The sequence below is a fragment of the Solanum dulcamara genome, chromosome 7 (genome assembly GCF_947179165.1).
Source record: "Solanum dulcamara chromosome 7, daSolDulc1.2, whole genome shotgun sequence".
Taxonomy (NCBI): Eukaryota; Viridiplantae; Streptophyta; class Magnoliopsida; order Solanales; family Solanaceae; genus Solanum; species Solanum dulcamara.
In genome coordinates this window covers 25,421,123-25,439,486 of record NC_077243.1, presented here as the reverse complement: position 1 = coordinate 25,439,486, position 18,364 = coordinate 25,421,123, and the positions used below count along the sequence as shown (strand labels likewise).

The 18,364-nt window shown below is 32.1% G+C and overlaps 1 protein-coding gene across 1 annotated transcript; it reads left to right on the top strand.

Annotated features, from left to right (window-relative positions):
- Window positions 1-15,057: 15,057 nt before the first annotated feature.
- LOC129895237 (expansin-B15-like) lies at window positions 15,058-17,568 on the top strand. Its single transcript, XM_055970922.1, has 4 exons — window positions 15,058-15,313; window positions 15,747-15,859; window positions 15,936-16,135; window positions 17,004-17,568. The coding sequence occupies exons 1-4, from the start codon at window positions 15,130-15,132 to the stop codon at window positions 17,353-17,355; spliced, it is 849 nt and encodes a 282-aa protein (XP_055826897.1). The 5' UTR covers window positions 15,058-15,129; the 3' UTR covers window positions 17,356-17,568.
- Window positions 17,569-18,364: the final 796 nt, after the last annotated feature.

The window sequence follows — 18,364 nt, the reverse complement described above, 5'->3', positions numbered from 1 at the left end:
CATCAATTTCAAGGGATTTTGTAATTTAAAAAAGAGTAGGGATAGAATGTAATTAACTCTTAACACTATGAGATTTGGGTAAGTTATTCTATAATATATTTGTTTCACATTTCTTAAATTAATACATAATATATATATTTCTCAGGAGATCATGTCTCAAATTAGCTCATAATTTCATAATACATTCGATCTCATAGGTCCAAACTTGCATTTTCACATTTTAATACCTAGTTTTTTTTTCCAGACGTATCTCTATGAACCTACGTACTTTATATTTTTTACAAACTTCAGTCTCGTATGTCCGACATAACCATTTTTTTAATTTTCAAATTAATCCCCAAAAAAATATATTTCTCATGTGCTCATATCTGAAATTATCTCATGCTTTTATAATACATATCTTCTCTCTTATAGGTCTGACCTTGCATTTTTTTCACATTAAGACCTATATATATATATATTATTTCATTTTCAAATTAATCCAAAAAATTTATTTCTCAAATGCTCATGTCGGAACTCTCATGCTACTCTTAATTGTGTCTAATCTCTCAATAAGTTCTTTCTTAATGATGTTTACTCTTAGTTTCTGCTGTGCTTTGCATGTCACACAGACAACAATCAGCTACACGAATATTTAGATGTATGAGCCTTTACTTGATTAACTACCTTCTCATATATACGGCTATTAATTAATGTTTTGAAAAAAAAGGGTACAAATTAAAACCCTAAGACCAACTCCTCTTTTAAGAATTATTGAAGACATCAAAATAGGGTATATATGCACTTCACCCATTTTTTTTCCAATAAAATTTCAAGATTTAAGAATATAATACAAAATCGATTGTTTTATGCAAATGTCTTATTTAGACCATTATTTATATTTTATCTATTTTTTAAAATCGTGCAAATACAATCTTTGGAAGATTTACCTTTCAAAAAATATCATATTTGGATTTAATATTTGTTCATCCATTGCTTAATCGTACATACAATACATTATATTGCCATCTAATATTTGTAGTAACTTACAAATATTTTAGATTGTGGTCGAATATTTTTTTAATAAGATTTTCAGTTTGCTAAAACAAGTCTTTCAATCATGACTTAAAATATTCATAAATTACAAAAAAAAAAAGAAGAGATAATTATTTACTAAGCAAATATCTGAAAGAAAAAACCCAGTGAAAATGTATGTATAAAATCAAAAGCTAGAAGAATTTTTTTTCTCTATAGGGATACTTTCAAAGATTCGGTGGGTGAGACATCATTCTCATTCGGATTTTTATTTTAATCAATATTAAAGCTGATAAGATTTCCAAAAATGCTAAATTAATTTTACATCAATACATTAATTAACGTTGAAATAACGTCCACAAATCCCTCTAATGATACCAAGCAAATGAATAATTATATTTAAATTAAGAACATAATGAACGTTATAAAGTACTCCCACTATCAGCGGAAAGTTAGGCAACTTAAATTTGTCAAAATGTACACAATATCATGTTAAAACAAGAATGATAATACTACAAGGAATTCAAAATAAAACTCGCTTGGCTTAAAGACATGTTAATATGTTTCTTGAAAATAGTTGGTGTCTCTCTCTTGAGCAAACGAAAGAATAAATGACAACTCTACTTTCGGAATTCAACTAAGCCACAAAACAAGTAGCATTCAAGAATGTTGATTTTCTATTCTTGAACCGGTGATTTCACCTTTTAATTAATGTCTCACAAATATTTTTTCAAGGAAAAGTATTTATTTTTTGAGTGCTTTTCTTTTCAAATAAAAGAAACTCTATTTTTAGGAAAAAAAATTTGAAAGAGAAATTTTTTAATTAAATTATATTTATTATAAGTTCAGAAAAAAGAAAACTTAACTATATCTTCCAAGAACCTATAACGTAAAATTAAAAATAAAAGATGAATGTTACAATTCACATTCATGTATTTTGTATGTTTTCAAAAAACTCTTATCAGATGAATTTGTTTCAAAATTGATTGAAATACTAGTTCTTATAATCCCCCACTTGTTTCAAGAAATTTTTAGCTTTGAAAAAATTAAAAAATATTTTGTGACATTAATCAAGCAATATGCATTAATAATGGTATCTTTTGGATTTGAACCATAAGCTAGTGAAGACTTTCTAAATCATTGACTACTTAGTGAATGAATATTGAACTAAGTGGTTCATTGAATGAAGTAGAAAAATACTCCACGCATATCACTATGTTTTGGTGAATATTAAAATCCGTTGACACCTTACGGCCATGTGTCCTGAATCCTTTTATCTAAGTGCTTTTAGATTTTTCTGTTAAAATCCTATTGAAGAGGCCTCCAATTCGCACTTAGTGCGGTGAATTCATCAAGAGTAACTTTGCATACTCCGATCAAATAGTCTATGAATTTCATTAAGAGAAATTAATCTCATCCTCCTTTACAACAAAGTATTGATATATCTATCAAAAGTATTCCTACACACTCTAATCAAAATCGATTTATAGACTTATTAAGAGAATATAATCTCATCCTTCTCTTTAGTAGGAATATTAGTAAATCTATCAGGAGTTTTCTTACTAACTCCAATCGAGATCGGTCTTATAGATTAATTACGAGAAAAGAATCTCAATCGTCTTCACAATTGTAACTTTACTTATTTTTTTCTTTGAACCCAAGACTATATCATCAGGTAGGGTTACCATAAAGTACAATTAATTTATAACAGGCTTTATTCCCATTTCATTACAAGTTTTCACCACTAACTTCTTTCCTAACCCTTTAGACAAAGGATGCGCTAAATTAAATCTGGACTTCATATATTGAAGCGATATTATGTCATCCTTTAATAATCGTCTCACCTGATTGTGTTTGAGACAAACTTGTCTCGACTTTTCATTGTAACAATCATTTGAAGTCCGAAATATAGCAACTTGATTATCACAATAGATAGTCAAACGTGGTACTGGCTTACTCCAGAAAGGAATGTTTATCAACATATTTCACAGCCAGTCAGCTTCTTCTCCAACGGAAGACATAGCTATAAATTCTGATTTCATGATTGAATAAGTAATACATGTCTATTTTTTTGATTTCCAAGAGATTGTTGCTCCAGCCAAAGTAAAAATTCAAGCAATAATATATTTAGAGTCATTCGGATCAGAATTTCAAGTATCATCACTATAGCCTTCAAGAGTTGCTAGAAAGGTAGAATAATGTAGGCCAACATTAATCGTACCCTTCATATATCTTAAAACACGAATTAAGGCATTTCATGTTCAACTCCAGGATTACTAGTAAACTTGCTCAAAATTCCTACTCCGTAATCAATATCTGGCCTGATACAATGCATGGCATCCGTAAGACTCTCAATAATCTGAGAATATGTCAGTTGGTCAAGAACAACACTAGAGTTTCACATTAATTTGATGCTAGGATCAAATGGTGTAAGAGCAGGTTTGTCGTCAAAGTGTCCAAACCTCTTTAGAACTTTCTCAATATAACTTGATTGAGTAAGAGTCAAATCATTAAATGATCTTATGATTTTAATATCCAAAATCACATCAGCTTCTCCAAGATCTTTTATTTCAAATTGAGAAGCTAGAAAGGATTTTATTTCTTTGACTGTTTCAATATCTGTTCCAAAGATCAACATATCATCTACATAAAGACATATTATAACACCAATTTTTTTTTGAAATTTACTAAATATAAAGATATAACTATCATTGATTAAGTAGCCATTAGAAATCATAACATTTCTAAATTTCTCATGCCATTGCTTTGGAGTTTGTTTTAATCCATAAAAAGATTTAAGAAGCTTACAAACTTTATCTTATTGACCAGCAATGAAAAATTCCTCTGATTTTTTCATGTAAACTTCTTCATCTAGATCTCCATTCAGAAATGCAGTCTTCATGTCCATTTGATGAATTACAAAACCATGAATTGTTGCTAAAACAATCAAGAGACGAATAGAGGTCATCCGAGAATCAAGTGCAAAAATATCAAAATAATCAACATCTTTTATTTGAGTAAATCCTTTAGCTACCAAGCGAACTTTGTGCTTATCTAACATACCATCTGATTTTATTTTCTTCCTAAAAATGCATCTGCAACTAATTGGTTTACATACAGAAGGAAGATATGATAAAATTCAAGTATAATATGACAAAATAGAATGTATTTCATCATCAATAGCTTCACGCCAGAAAAGAGCATCATATTAAGACATTATTTCAGCATAACTTTTAGGATCTTTTTCAACCAAATAAGTTTGAAAATCAGGTCCAAAATTTCTTGATTTGGCAGATCTTGAATTACATCTTAGTTGACTTTCTTCCAAGGGTTCAACTACTTTTCTTTTATGAGGAGATATAGAAGAACTTGCATCTTGTTCCCAAGATTTTTTTTCTTAGGAAATATATGCTCAAAAAAGTTAGCATGCAATGATTCAATAATTGTGTGAGGGAGTTTCAATATTTAAGAATCTGTAAACCTTACCGATTTGTGAATAACCAATAAATACACAATCTATTCCTCTATAGCCAATTTTAGGCATATGTTGATCCGGTAATTTAACATGAACCAAATAATTCCAAACTTTAAAGTGATTTATATTTGGCTTGCGATTCTTTCATAGTTCATAAGAAGATGTATCATGTTTCTTGGAAGGAATTCGGTTCAAAATATGACAAGTTGAAAATAAGTCTTCAGTCCACAAATTTTCAGTCATACTAAATCCATAAGGCATAGAGTTAATCATTTCTATAAAAGTTCTATTTTTTCGTCTTCTACACCATTTTATTGTGGTGTATACGACATAGTCAATTGTTTCTCAATGTCTTTTTTCACAAAGATCAATAAAATCATATTTTAAATACTCTCCACCTCTGTCAGATCTAATTGATTTAATCTTCAAACTCAATTTATTTTTGACTTCTACTTTATATGTTTTGAAAGTCTCAAAAGCCTCATCTTTTATTTTTAATGAAAAAACATATGTATACCTTGAGTAATCGTCAATGAAAGTGATAAAATATCTCTTTTCATGACGTGACAAATAATCCATCTCACAAATATCAGTATGGATTAATTTCATAAGTGTGGATATCCTTTCAACAATCTTAAAAGGCTTCTTTGTTATTTTGCATTTACTACAAGTAAGACACTTAGTAGTATGATCCCTTCCACAATCTTTAATTAATCCATTATTTATCATAAGTTGAATAGATCTAAAATTCACCTGACCAATACGTTCATGCCATAAATCTAGAGACTCCACAACATAAGCAGAAATATTTTCATTTTCAATATTGAGTTTGAACATTCCATTTATCGCATAACCTTTTTCAACAAACATACCTTTTTTAGAAAAAATAAATTTATCTACCTCAAAAATTATTTTAAAATCATGCTTCGAAAGAAGCGCATCTGATACCAAGTTCTTTCGAATATCACGAACACGCAATACATCTATCAATGTGACCATCTTTTCGAAAGTGAATTTCAGTTCAACAATTCCTATTCCCACAACTTTAGCAGGGGACGAATTTTCTATATGCAATATTTTATCGCCCCTTCCCCTACTAATTCATAGGTCATGAAAGTATTTTGATCACCTGATACATGACGAGTTACGCCAGTGTCTATCCACCATTCCACTTGATCTCCTGCTACAAATGTTTCTTTGACCATTGACACAAGGTCATTTTGTCTATTGTTATTTATTTATTCTTTCTTCTTTTCAGCTTTAAGAATCTTACAATCATGTGCATAATGGAAATTTTTGTGACAATGATAACATTCATTGGACTTAGGATTGTAATTAGTACACTTGAAATTTATGCTCTTCTTTGCCTTTGAAAATTTCTTATTGTCAGGCTCCTTCTTGATAGATTTTTCTTCAACAACATGAGCTTTCATGATGGATTCCTTCAAAATATTATTGTCACGATATCGTGTCTCTTGTTCAATTTGCAAGTGTTGCAATAATTGTTCAAGAATCAAATTTTCCTTCTTGTGTAAGAGTTTGCTTCTGTACTCTTTTCAAGACGGGGAAAATTTTAAGACAATAGCACCAACATGAAAATTTTAATCAAGAGCAATTTCGATTATAGCAATCTTGTTAGCTATAAGTTGAAATTCCTGTACTTGTTCAGTGATTGACTTGTCATCAACCATTTTGAACTCCATATAATTTGAAATAAGAAATTTCTTTCTTTTATTTATGTTAAGGCTTGGGAGTGTGTGGCTCAACCCCTGACCGCCACGAGGGGGGAGATCCTTGGGTTAGGTCCGTTTAATAAAAAAAAATCTTTGAATTTGCCTCTTCTGCCAAATAAATAACTTGAAGTGTATCCCAAATCTCCTTAGTAAATTTACACTAAATATAATACTGATCATAATATTTATTGGACATTCCTCCAAGAATATAATTCTTCCATAAATAATCATCACCTTGCCACTTGGTAATTTGTTCTTTAATCAAAGTAGCCTCGTCAATTGCTACTTGTAACGATCCATTAAGTCGTTTTGAGTACTAGAGCTTCTTATTTGATAAAAGTTTCATCCTGTAAATTTTAAATTAAATTTTAGACAATTCGATAACTATAGTATTTAGTTGACGGATAATTTTAAATAATTAATTTAGTTGATGGGCTAAATTTATAATTTATATAATACCCTATACCATTTTTTCCTTATGTAAAACTTAATTAATAATAATTAGAGATTCCAACGTTGAGTCATAGACTCTAAAGAACTTCAACGACGGTGACACAAGTAGCAGAAAGGACCAACGAGTGCTTCAGGTGATCAAGTAAGTAGCCTTTAATATATATGTAGATTGCATAGAATTCAATACTATAATATTATTAGTTTCAAAAAGAAAGAAATGAGTTGCAAATTTTTTTATGCATCCACGTGATCTGCTGGAGGGGGGGGGGGGGAATTAATGAAGAGTTATGGAGGACTTAAGACTTAACCTTAGGTTTGATATTTAGGAAATTAATTATAGATTTGGGTGAATTTTTGGGTGTAGTCTAGATGTATAACAATATGGGTGTCTATAGACTTGTCTGCTTACGAATATTGTATACTTGATAAATTGGAAATGTTCTGAGACGTTCAAGAAAGGAAAAACATTGGTGAATCAGCTTGTTTGACTTCAGTTCTTCGGTTGAGGTAGGTTATGGTTTATTCTATATCATAGAGAGACTTTTAATAGTGATTGATAATCGTTGAGTAATGTTGTAAAGTTTTCTATGCATTTAATTATTGTGGTTTGGATGGTTGATATTGTAACACCCCTCAAAAAAAAAATCCTAAGATTCGGACCCTTCTTGTATACGGGTAGGGTCGAACCTGAGTATTGAAGAGCGTATGCATGAGCTAGGATGAGTCCCCAAGAAATTTAAGGATGTTGGAGGTGATGTGGGGTCACAAGGGGGCTCCTAGGACCAAATCAAATCCAAAAGATTCATCGTGGCTAAGTTTGAGGAGGAGTTCGCATAAGAGGTTGACTTTTAACGAACCTATCTTTTGAAAGATGACAATCTGGGTGGCCCACAACCCATCAAATTAAAGGTCGTCGAGTCTTCTTTTCAACGCCACCAAGAATGTAACTTTTGGAGTACGGAGTCAAAAGATATGTCGATCCTGAGATGAACTAGCACAGCAGGGATTTTCAGGCCTGGGGTTCAACTACTAGAAAGCTGGGATTGGCGCCGCAGTGGCGCGACGCGCCACTATCGCGCCAGGAACAAGCCTCAGTAGTTTGGCCCCTAGCGCAACGCACCACTACGAGGTGTGCAGGGTTTTCAAGCCAATTTCCAAAACCCAAAAAGATTTGGCCTTGGCGCTGTAAGGGCGCGACGCACCACTATCGCACCAAGAATGTGCCTCAGTAGTTTGGTCCTTGGCGCGGCGCGCCACTACGAGGTGTGCAGGTTTTAGGCGTAATCAGCCTGGCGCTGCAAGGGCGCGACGCGCCACTATCGCGCCAGGTGCATTTTTAGCCTATTTTCAGAACTTTTGAGAAGGGGTAATTTGGGAATTTCCCCAAATTATATATGTATCACACTAGTCCATTTTGAGCTCATATTTTCAGCCCCCTCTCTCTCTCTAAAAAGCCCTAGGAGTTTTTCTCTCTCTCTTCTTCTTCTTCTCCATTTCCAACAAGAAGAGTTCCAAGAGCTTCAAGATTTGAGTCCTCCATTGAAGACACAACATCAAGGTTTTCTTCAAGTCTTCACTAAGGTATGTAAGGCTAACCTAAAATATGGATTGAGTTCTTCCATATGCCCATAGATGTGTTGGTTAGGAGTTGTGAAAGAGTTGCACCTTGTAGAAAGGTTTTCTTGAAAGTTTTCCCTAAACTATGGAATGTTTTTAGATACAAATGGTTGATTGCTGATTTTAATGACTTGAGTTACTAAATAGTTATTTTTCATATTATTAACTACAAATGTATCCTTGTATATAGTTTTATAGATGTTGATGCTATTCTTGAGTTGAGTTTTGTTGAGAGTATGGGTTCATGTTTCATTCACATGAACCCAAGATGAGATTTATTGTCATAAATGTTTTGAGGTTGAGATGGATAGTTGTGTGTATATATGTATTGATTGGAATGAAAAGAATGAATTGGTTAGTTAAGAATGTCCCTTTGCTTCTATAAAAATGAACATAGGACAAAAATAAGGATTTTGGAGTAGATGTTTGATGATGATGCAAATGATAATAGATGATGATGATGTGATGATGATGTTTTGATGATGATGTGAGTGATGACGTGAATGATGCTTATTTAATATGTGTAGAATGATTGATGAATAGGTATATTGATGAGGATGTTATGTGATAGAGCGGATTGGAGTCTAATATGATTATGAGATATGTGATTTGCATAATCTGAGTTGATTGGAGTCTTATGAGTATTTTAAAAATAAAGGATCTTTTGAGAAGGAGTTTTAAATAAATGATTTGTGAGCATTTTTGCATAAACTATTTATACACTATTTTTGAGTTTAAGAAATGATTATTTTCATCTATGATTTAAAAAGAGTTTAAGCATGAGTTGAGTTTGAGGAGTCTTTTAATTATTTTGAATACGAGTATTTTGATTATAAATGAGTTGAGCATTTTTACTTGTTAATATGTCTTATTGATCTCATTAACCATGTGATTATGTTGCATAAGTCAATTTTCTTGAATATGTTACTTCACTTGAGTTGTTGGGCTAAAAGCCATAGGGTTGTGATGAGTCTTAAGGAGATGTCATAAATGCTTATCTAAATGAGGCTTGATTGAGTTGATTTGAGGATGGAATTGACGAGTGGACAAGGTCCTAAATGAGACTTGCCATTATGACTTAATTGAGTTGAAATGAGAACAGAGTTGATGAGGTGGTAATGTTCCACATGAAACTAGCCGTGAGGGCTTGTTTGAGATAATTAGAGGGAGTCTTATGAGCATGGAGTCATGGGAGGAGTATCGAGCACCGAAGCGGGTAAGAGTATAGTCCATACTCGAACCCTAGAAACTACACCGCCAACGTAGGTAGGGATGGAACCATTAAAGTCGGATGCTTCCCATGGGATCGAACCGTTAAAGTCGGATGTTTCCCATTTAATTATCCTGGAATGATAGGACTTGACTAATCGATGGTATCCATGATTAGGGAGGCGTTCATGCCCTGACAAGGTATGGACGGACGTGGCAACAACGTCTGATTGTTGTACTATCACCGGCTCATAGGTGATGGTTGTCGGATAAGAGAAACTCCCATTTAGGTCTTGATAGTGCTCCGAGTCAGTTGAGTTGAGTGATTTACGAGTTGGTCCTGTCTAAACTATTTCTTGTTAGACTTAGGGCATTTGAGTGAGTTGCTATATGCTTATGAGTTAGTCCTGTCTAAACTATTTCTTGTTAGACTTAGGATACTTGAGTGAGTTGTTACATATTTATTGAGTTGAGTTCTTTGAGTTGAATTGTAAAACGTTGCATAATTTAATTTGCATATTTACTGAGTTGAGTCCTTTGAGCTGATTGTTGAGTTGAGTATATATAATTGGATTGTACATGATTGAAAAGGATCGAATTGTAAATGATTTGATTGAACTGTATTATACATAATTGGATTGGATTGTATGGTATATGATTGGTCTCTGTCTAAACTGTATCCTTACTTTAGATTTATGATGCCTTATTTGAGTCTCTCTTATCTTTTTGATTTGAGATATGTGGACCGATGTTATTCTCCCTTGAGGTATGTTTCATTCTACCATATTACATACTCGTACATTCCACGTACTGACGTCCATTTGGACCTGCATCATTTCATGATGCAGAGACAGGTTTAAGAGATCGTCAATAGGAGCATCATTGGGGATCTATTCGCACTCAGCGTATTGGTGAGTCCTCCCCTATATTCGGAGGACACTGTCTGTGTAATCTTGCATCGAGTTAGCCTTTTCATTTTGAGTTGAGGTAGCCATGAACATGTCATTGGCACCAATTAGATAGTAATGATAGAGGCTTCATAGACTTGATAGTGAAGGGTCGATTGAGTATTTCTTTCCTTAAATTATTCTTGTCAAACTATTTTTAATGACAAATATTAGAGTTGAATTGTTGGCCCATGACCTTTATTCTTTGAGTTAGATTGATGTTTTGAGTTTCCCGCTAAATTATTCTTTATTTTAAAACTTTTCGCTGATTGAAATAATGGATGGATGTGTGATCAGGCTATGTGGTTTGCTTGTGAGCCAGAAATGGTTTCTGAGTGCCGGTTACATCTAGGGTACCCTCCCGGGGCGTGACAGATATGTTGTTGTGATTGGTCTGTAATTTCAAGACCGTAAAATCCATAATCTTAAACTTGCCCTATCAAAAGTGATGCCTTGAATAAAGAATGCTTGATGAAATATTGTTAATGAAGTAGACTGTGATAATAAAGAATGATAAATTAATTATATTATGGGATCGGGTGCCACAAATCGGCATGATGTGTCACGTGGAGATACGATATTATTGGATCGGATGTCATGTTCCGTCATGGTAATACTAAAGGAAAAAAAATAAATGACTTAATACTACATAATCTCAAATAATTCATTTCCCAAAAGACCGTGGTGTGGAGGCCTAAGTCCTCATGTGTACTTTTGATTCTATTGACTGATTACGTGATTGTTTTATTGTGTTGTCACTTGATCTTGATTTTTTTGTTTGCCACTTGTTAAGTGCTATAGTTGATTTTCTGCTATTACTTTATACATATTAATTTTTATTTCGAGTCGGCCGATGATACTTACTCAGTACATGTTGCCTTGTATTGACACCTATTTTTATTTTTCTTTGTTTTATTTTGTGGAGTGTAGCGAGTGTACCATCGACTTTGACTCGCCCTCATCTCTTGCTAGTCTCCAGCATATCAGATTTTAGGGTGAGCTATCCTCCTAGCTCGTATTGGATTCTCTTAGTCATGGCATGATGTCCTTAGTTTTCTGACACAAACTATGTTATTTATTTATTTTGGTATTTGATATCCCCAGACTTAGTATTTTAAGATTAGATGTCCTTGATGTGATGACTTTTAGGTTTTGGGGAACGTTATGTAATAGACTTTAGTGACTTTTGTTATTTCTTACTTTGATAAGGTTTGAACTTCCACATTATTGTCATGTTTTATAAGTTGAATCGCTAATATAAGTTGGGATTTGTATTGTTGGTTCTCCCACCTAGGAGGTTAAGTGTATGGGTGCCACTCATGGCCCGTTTCGGGTCGTGACATTACCTCAGAACCAGAAACATCAGGAAAAGGTTTCTTTGGAACATATACCAACTTCAATCATCTTAAAAAGAATTCCATCTTTCCACGCTATCTAGAAAAATCTTTGTCATCAAATATTTCAAAATTAGGATTAGGCAAAGATGAAAAACTATTCGATATTGATGTGGATGCCATAGAGACAACTATCTTCAAATTGTTAAAACAAGAATGATAATAGTACCCGGAATCCAAAATAAAACTTGCTTGGTTTAGAGGCACGCTAATATGTAACTTGAAGATAGTTGGAGTCTCTCCCACGAGCAAACGGAAGAATAAATGACAACTCTATCTTCGGAATTCAACTAAGCCACAAAACAAGTAGCATTCAACAATGTTGCTCTTCTATTCTTGAATCGGTGATTTCACCATTTGATTAATGTCTCACAAATGTTTTTTCAAGGGAAAGTATTTATTTTTTGAGTTCTTTTCTTTTCAAACAAAAGAAACTCTATTTATAGGACAAAAGTTTTGAAAGAGAAAACTTTTTATTAAATTATATTTATTATAGGTTCATGAATTAAAAAAGAAAAGAAAACTTATATCTTTCAAGAACCTATAACGTAAAATTAAAAACAAAAGATAAGTGTTTTAATTCACATTTATGTATTTTGTATGTTTTCAAAAAACTCTTACCGGATGAATTTCTTTCAAAATTAATTGAAACACTAACTCTTACCTATCATTTAGTTAGGTCTAATTAAATACCTCAATTCTTGATCTTTAATGATTTTATAATCCATTGGACAAATAAAGATTTTGAAGACGTTTGTTTCGGGATAATTCGATTTTATAGTCCATATGTCATAGAAGATCAACAAAATGTAATATAGGAGGCTTGTAATTATATAACACGTAATATTTTTATAAGATTATTTTATTTTATTCAAATTATAAGTATAATATGAATTGGTCTATCTTCTTCTCACACCCAAAACAGATTCATAAATAAATGATAATCATGATTTATGAACATCAACTTCAAAAGATTATTCGGTGTTTTGTGTGATAAGAATGTATTATTTAGACTTATGTTATATATGAAGCAGAGTATTGACCGGTCAAAAACTCACACGTCTAAAAGATTCAAGTAGTGGAGATGAGAGGATGTTGAGATGTATATGTGGGTATATAAGGTGAGATATGATCAGAAACGAAGATATAAGAGACAAGGTAAGAGTGGTCCCAGTGCTGGACAAGATGAAAGAATCGAGACTAAGATAATTCAAACATGTAAAGAATGCTGGCTATGGTGGGTTTTAATTAGGAGAGGTAGAGGTACATGCCAAAAGAAGTATTAGAAAGAGGTGATTAGACATGACATGACATACTTACAACTTACAGAGGATATGACCAAACACTAAGAGGATATGGAAATTGAGGATATATTAGGATAGACGGTTAGTAGATAGTTAGTCGATCATTGTTTAGTTTCCCTTGTCAATATTATTATTAATTAGTAATTCTCCTACTATCCTATTCTTCGATTTTATTATTATCTATTGCGTTAATTTATTTGTTTCATTTTCCATACTATTTGTGGTTGCTACTATTCTTTTTTCTATTATTGTTTATATGATTTCTTCATTAATTATTATCTTTCTTTTCTTATTGATTTTGATATGTTTTACTTGAGACGATGATGGTCTATTAAAAATAACTCTCTAACTTCATAAAATATGAGTAAGAATGCGTATACATCACTCTCTTCGAACCTTACTTGTAAGGGTACGATATTATTGCTGTATAAGATGATTGTTATAGAGATGTTTAATTATATGGGAAGGGGATTAGTTTTGGGTGTATAATATAAGACTAAGAAATGGACAAACAGAAATTGGGTAAGTGTCAACGACCAATAACCACCATCAACGGCAGGTTAGTGGGGATTTTATTTATTTATATATATGAAGAAAAGACGGAAAAATGACATACAAAGATTTGCATGGATGGCCCCATTTCTGCCGACAAGTTTGTCTTTTCACTTTAAAGTGCTCATGCACAGAGAAAATAACAAGCCATTCTTATTCTGGATATACGTATATTGTATATGGTGGATTCAAAATAATATACACTGATAATATAGATTATAGGGTAAATAATTTTTATTTCATATTAGGTCACCGTTTGCTCTCTGAAAATAGTTAAGCTTTTTTATTTTTAAAATTACAAATTTCATGTTTTAATTAAGAAGGCCTACTTGTAAATAATTAAATGACATGCATGATGATATATATTAAAAAAATGTTAGTGTAAAAAACTTTTACATCATCAAATTATTTTTATTTATTATGGTAAATCACATTTCTTATTTTCAAAATTAAATTCTTTAAAGAAGTTTACTTGTATATTTGAATGACCTAATATCATAAATAATGACAATATATAACACTTGAACTTTATAAAAGGTTTTTAATGGACAATTTCTTCTACGCTGCTATAAAATAAAAAATATTATATAGTAAAGTAAATAAAAGCATACATATCTTACCTTGATCATTTGCATTTCAAATGGGAAAGCTAACATTTATTTTTTCCATTTTAATTCAAACTATATATACAGCATTCTTTAATTTTTTTTTCTTTCCTTCTCTTTTGGTAATTTCAATTTGGTGCGTGGGAAAACATTAAAAAGTAGAGGAGATAAGAATTCATGTCACTTTCTTAAATATTTTTAGTAATTATTAGATACTTATAATTAATCATATATTAGTAGGTGCCCCATGTCGCTTTCTAAAATACTTTTACTTATTAGATACTAATTAATCATATATTAGTATGTGTTCGTCCTCTATCGCAATTATTTAAAAGACAAACCGTGACAAGAAAGAATCATCTCCAAAAAAAAATCGGTCACTCATATTATCCCTCATGGTAATAGTGATTAGGGTTCCAATCACATGCATAATTGAACTTTAATTCACTTATGTATACTAACAAAATTTTACACTATTATATTATAATGGGTTGTTTGCAGATAATTAATTTCATACTATTATGAATAATTACTTGTAACTTGTAATTATCTATTAGGTAATTTAATCAAGAATTAATTTTACATTATTTGTATATAAAAGTTAAACCCAAATAGAAATTAGATTTGACATATATTGACATTTACCCCACAACAAAAGCAAAGTTGAAGTGCACGTGGAGGATTAATTAATGTGATAGCAATAGCCAATAATTCAATCATCTATATATACTTCAACATTGCGGTCTCCATTTTGCATTACCAAATACTTACTCTAGCTAGTAATATTATTACTACAAATTAAAAAAATTAGGCAAGAAAAAAAAACATGGGCTTATTAGGCATATCACATTTGGTCATTCTTTCTCAATATCTAATAATTGTTTTAGTTTGTTTCACTAGCCAAAGCTTTGGTTTCAAACCTAAACACTTCAATTTGTCCACCTATGCTACTCACTGGGGGACGGCCGGCGCTACTTGGTATGGCAGCCCCGATGGTGCTGGTAGTGACGGTAACTTCCTTTCTCTCTTTACGTACGCCTTCTCACGCACATGATTTTCTTTCTTTTAAAAAAAATAGTGGTGAAATTTGAATCTCGTGCATTTGTCTTCTCTAATACCATGTTAAAGTCAGGACCATGCATTTTATCTAATTAAAATCTTAAGGCCTTATTATATAGTGATAAAATAAAATACTATCAGTGTATATATTGAAACACATTTTTAATGACTTGAGTACTATATTATATCTCAACATTATATTTCCTCTCACCCCCTCCCCCCACACATAGTAATTAATGAGTTATTAAAATCAGAGACAGTTTACCTGTTACAACAGTTACATATATATATATATATATACTGATAGTATTTTATTTTATCACTATATAATAATTAAATTATACTGAGGAGTTACTGCGTGCATATGTTTATATATGAGTGCAGGAGGATCCTGTGGATATGGAAGTGCAGTATCAGAAGCACCTTTCTCTTCTTTGGTTACTGGGATTGGCCCATCCCTCTATAATTCTGGAAAAGAATGTGGAGCTTGCTACCAGGTTCCCTAATATTATTCAAGTATTTTAATTAGCAATAAAGCAAAAGAGAATAATTAATTAATATTGTATGTGATAGGTGAAATGTACAAAGAAGGATCATCGATCGTGTTCAGGGAAGGGAGTAAGGGTGGTGATAACAGATTTTTGTCCAGGAGGTCCTTGTGTAGCCCAATCAGCACACTTTGACTTAAGTGGAACTGCATTTGGTTCAATGGCTATTCATGGACAAGAACAAAAACTCAGGGATGCTGGTGTCTTGCAAATACGTTATGCTAGGCAAATTCCACTTACTCAACTACCCCCTCCCAAGGAAATAAATAAAGCATACTCTTTATCATTTAATTTGGATTTACATGGTTTACATTTTTTCAATTTTTAATATCCTAAGACTTAGGTAATTTTTGGTGTACGTAACATATTTACTTGCTCTTGTTAATTTATAGAAGATTCATCCAAAATTACTATAGTCAATACATAATTACATACCATTAGCAGAGTTTAAGTAACTTGATAGTATATGTAATAATATATATACATTAATACTAGTTCTTTATAATACTAGTAATATGTATAAAATCAAACATTTTTTGTTTTAAAAGATTAATTTTATACACTCAATTGTGTAGGATTTTTTAAAGTTATTTAAAAGTCAACTACGTGTAAATGGTTAATAAACAGTAAGCTGGAATCTCGTAAGATATATGATAACAAACCTTTGAAGCTCAAGATGGACTAATCTAATAAAATTAATTAAATTCATAATAGTTATTTAAATTAATATATCTTGAGTTTAGCAAATTGATGGAGCTGCGGTGTAGTTGTCAAACTACTCTACAACAAAGTATATATGACTTAAAATTCTTTTTAAATTAAAAAAAAAGTCAAACTATTAATTTCTTTCTGTCCTATATACTTGTCGGTCCGTTTTAGAATGTCTTGAATAGGTCATACTCCTTATTTATATATAATTCAATTTTTAAATTCTCATTTTTGTTTTAATTAGATGATTTATAATTGGACAATTGTCTACTATTATTTTAATTTTTTAAAAAAAATTATTTGATCAAATAACGTCACATAAATTGAGACAGAGTGAGTATTACCTTATGTATGCATCGATCATACCCATTTTTATTATTTTCAGGGTAGCGTGTGATTATTCAAGGAAAAATATAGCTTTCCACGTTGATCAAGGTTCAAACTCGGAGTACTTTGCAGTTGTGATAGAATTTGAAGAAGGAGATGGTGATCTTGCTAAAGTTGAATTGAAGGAAAAAAGAAGCAGCATTAGTAGAGGAAAGAATTATAAATGGAGGCAAATGCAGCAGTCTTGGGGTGCTGTTTGGAAGCTGGATGCTGGCTCTGAGTTACACCCTCCCTTTTCTATTCGATTAACTTCACAATATTCTGACCAGATATTAATAGCCAAAAATGTGATTCCCACTGGTTGGCAGCCTGGTGCTACGTACCGATCGCTCGTCAATTATAGAGTTTAAGTTTTATGTATTGGCAGTCGTCGGTGTGTATTAGTTACGTACGTATTTGGTTTGAAAGATACTAATAAATTATGTAATCCGCCTTTCCTATAGTTCACCACCAGCGGCCGGACCAAAGATGGTCTCGTGCTAAGCTTATATATATATATAGTGTATGTGTTTGTATGAATTATAAATGTGTGATTTACTAGATGTCAGTTGCACTTAATGGAGTATTCACTTTCTATCTTTTTGTTTATTCACTTGATTCGGTAAGTAACTAAAATGGCTCATTGTGTTTAGTGAATTTGGGACAAATTGTGTAGGAGGTATAAGTCCTGGTTTTTCACCATTGTGAGTCGGGTGTTTTTCATGTAAAATATTGTGTTCTTACTTTACTTTTTTCGCAGACAATTAACTCAGTAGAAGGAACAGGTAAAGTAAAATGTTTCATCACTTAGGCAACAACCAGGTATAACTCACATGAGTCATTAGGACGTTCAGAATATCAATAGTTCAATACTTTAGTATTGTTGCGGAAAAGTAAATGCAGAAAGAGAATATCCAAAATTAGAGATTAAATAAGAAATGTGTTGCAACCCTATCCCTAACTTTTATACAATATCAAGCTAAAAGAGTTCATTAATTTATCTCAGTACATTTCCATGAATTATCTCTGTATTAATAATGGCATCATATTACATAGATCCTGATTATTTTGCTCTCCTTTTAACCTTCTCACCAGAATGAATCACAGCCTATCGAGCATATTGAATACCCTTCAGCTGGAAAGTCGATGTTCAGAATGCCAGACAAAATGACTCCTGCACTCGAAATTAAGCAGATCATGCTTCTACCCAAATGCTCAACATCTGTGCAGCGGGGCGACGGAAGTAGGAAACAAAAAATTGAACCAACTACTTCTACAAAGAAACAGAAGCCAAAGCTTGAGTGTGGCAAAGCTCAACTATATGGCGTGGCATGTACGACCGCCTCAACCAATTGTCGAATTTTGTGTAAATGACAGTGA

Excerpts from the sequence above, each read along its gene's own strand:
- LOC129895237 (XM_055970922.1), top strand. The coding sequence starts at position 15,130 with ATGGGCTTATTAGGCATATCACATTTGGTCATTCTTTCTCAATATCTA. Across the intron at positions 15,860-15,935 it reads AATGTGGAGCTTGCTACCAG|GTGAAATGTACAAAGAAGGA; the intron begins GTTCCCTAATAT and ends TGTATGTGATAG. Across the intron at positions 16,136-17,003 it reads TTGCAAATACGTTATGCTAG|GGTAGCGTGTGATTATTCAA; the intron begins GCAAATTCCACT and ends TATTATTTTCAG.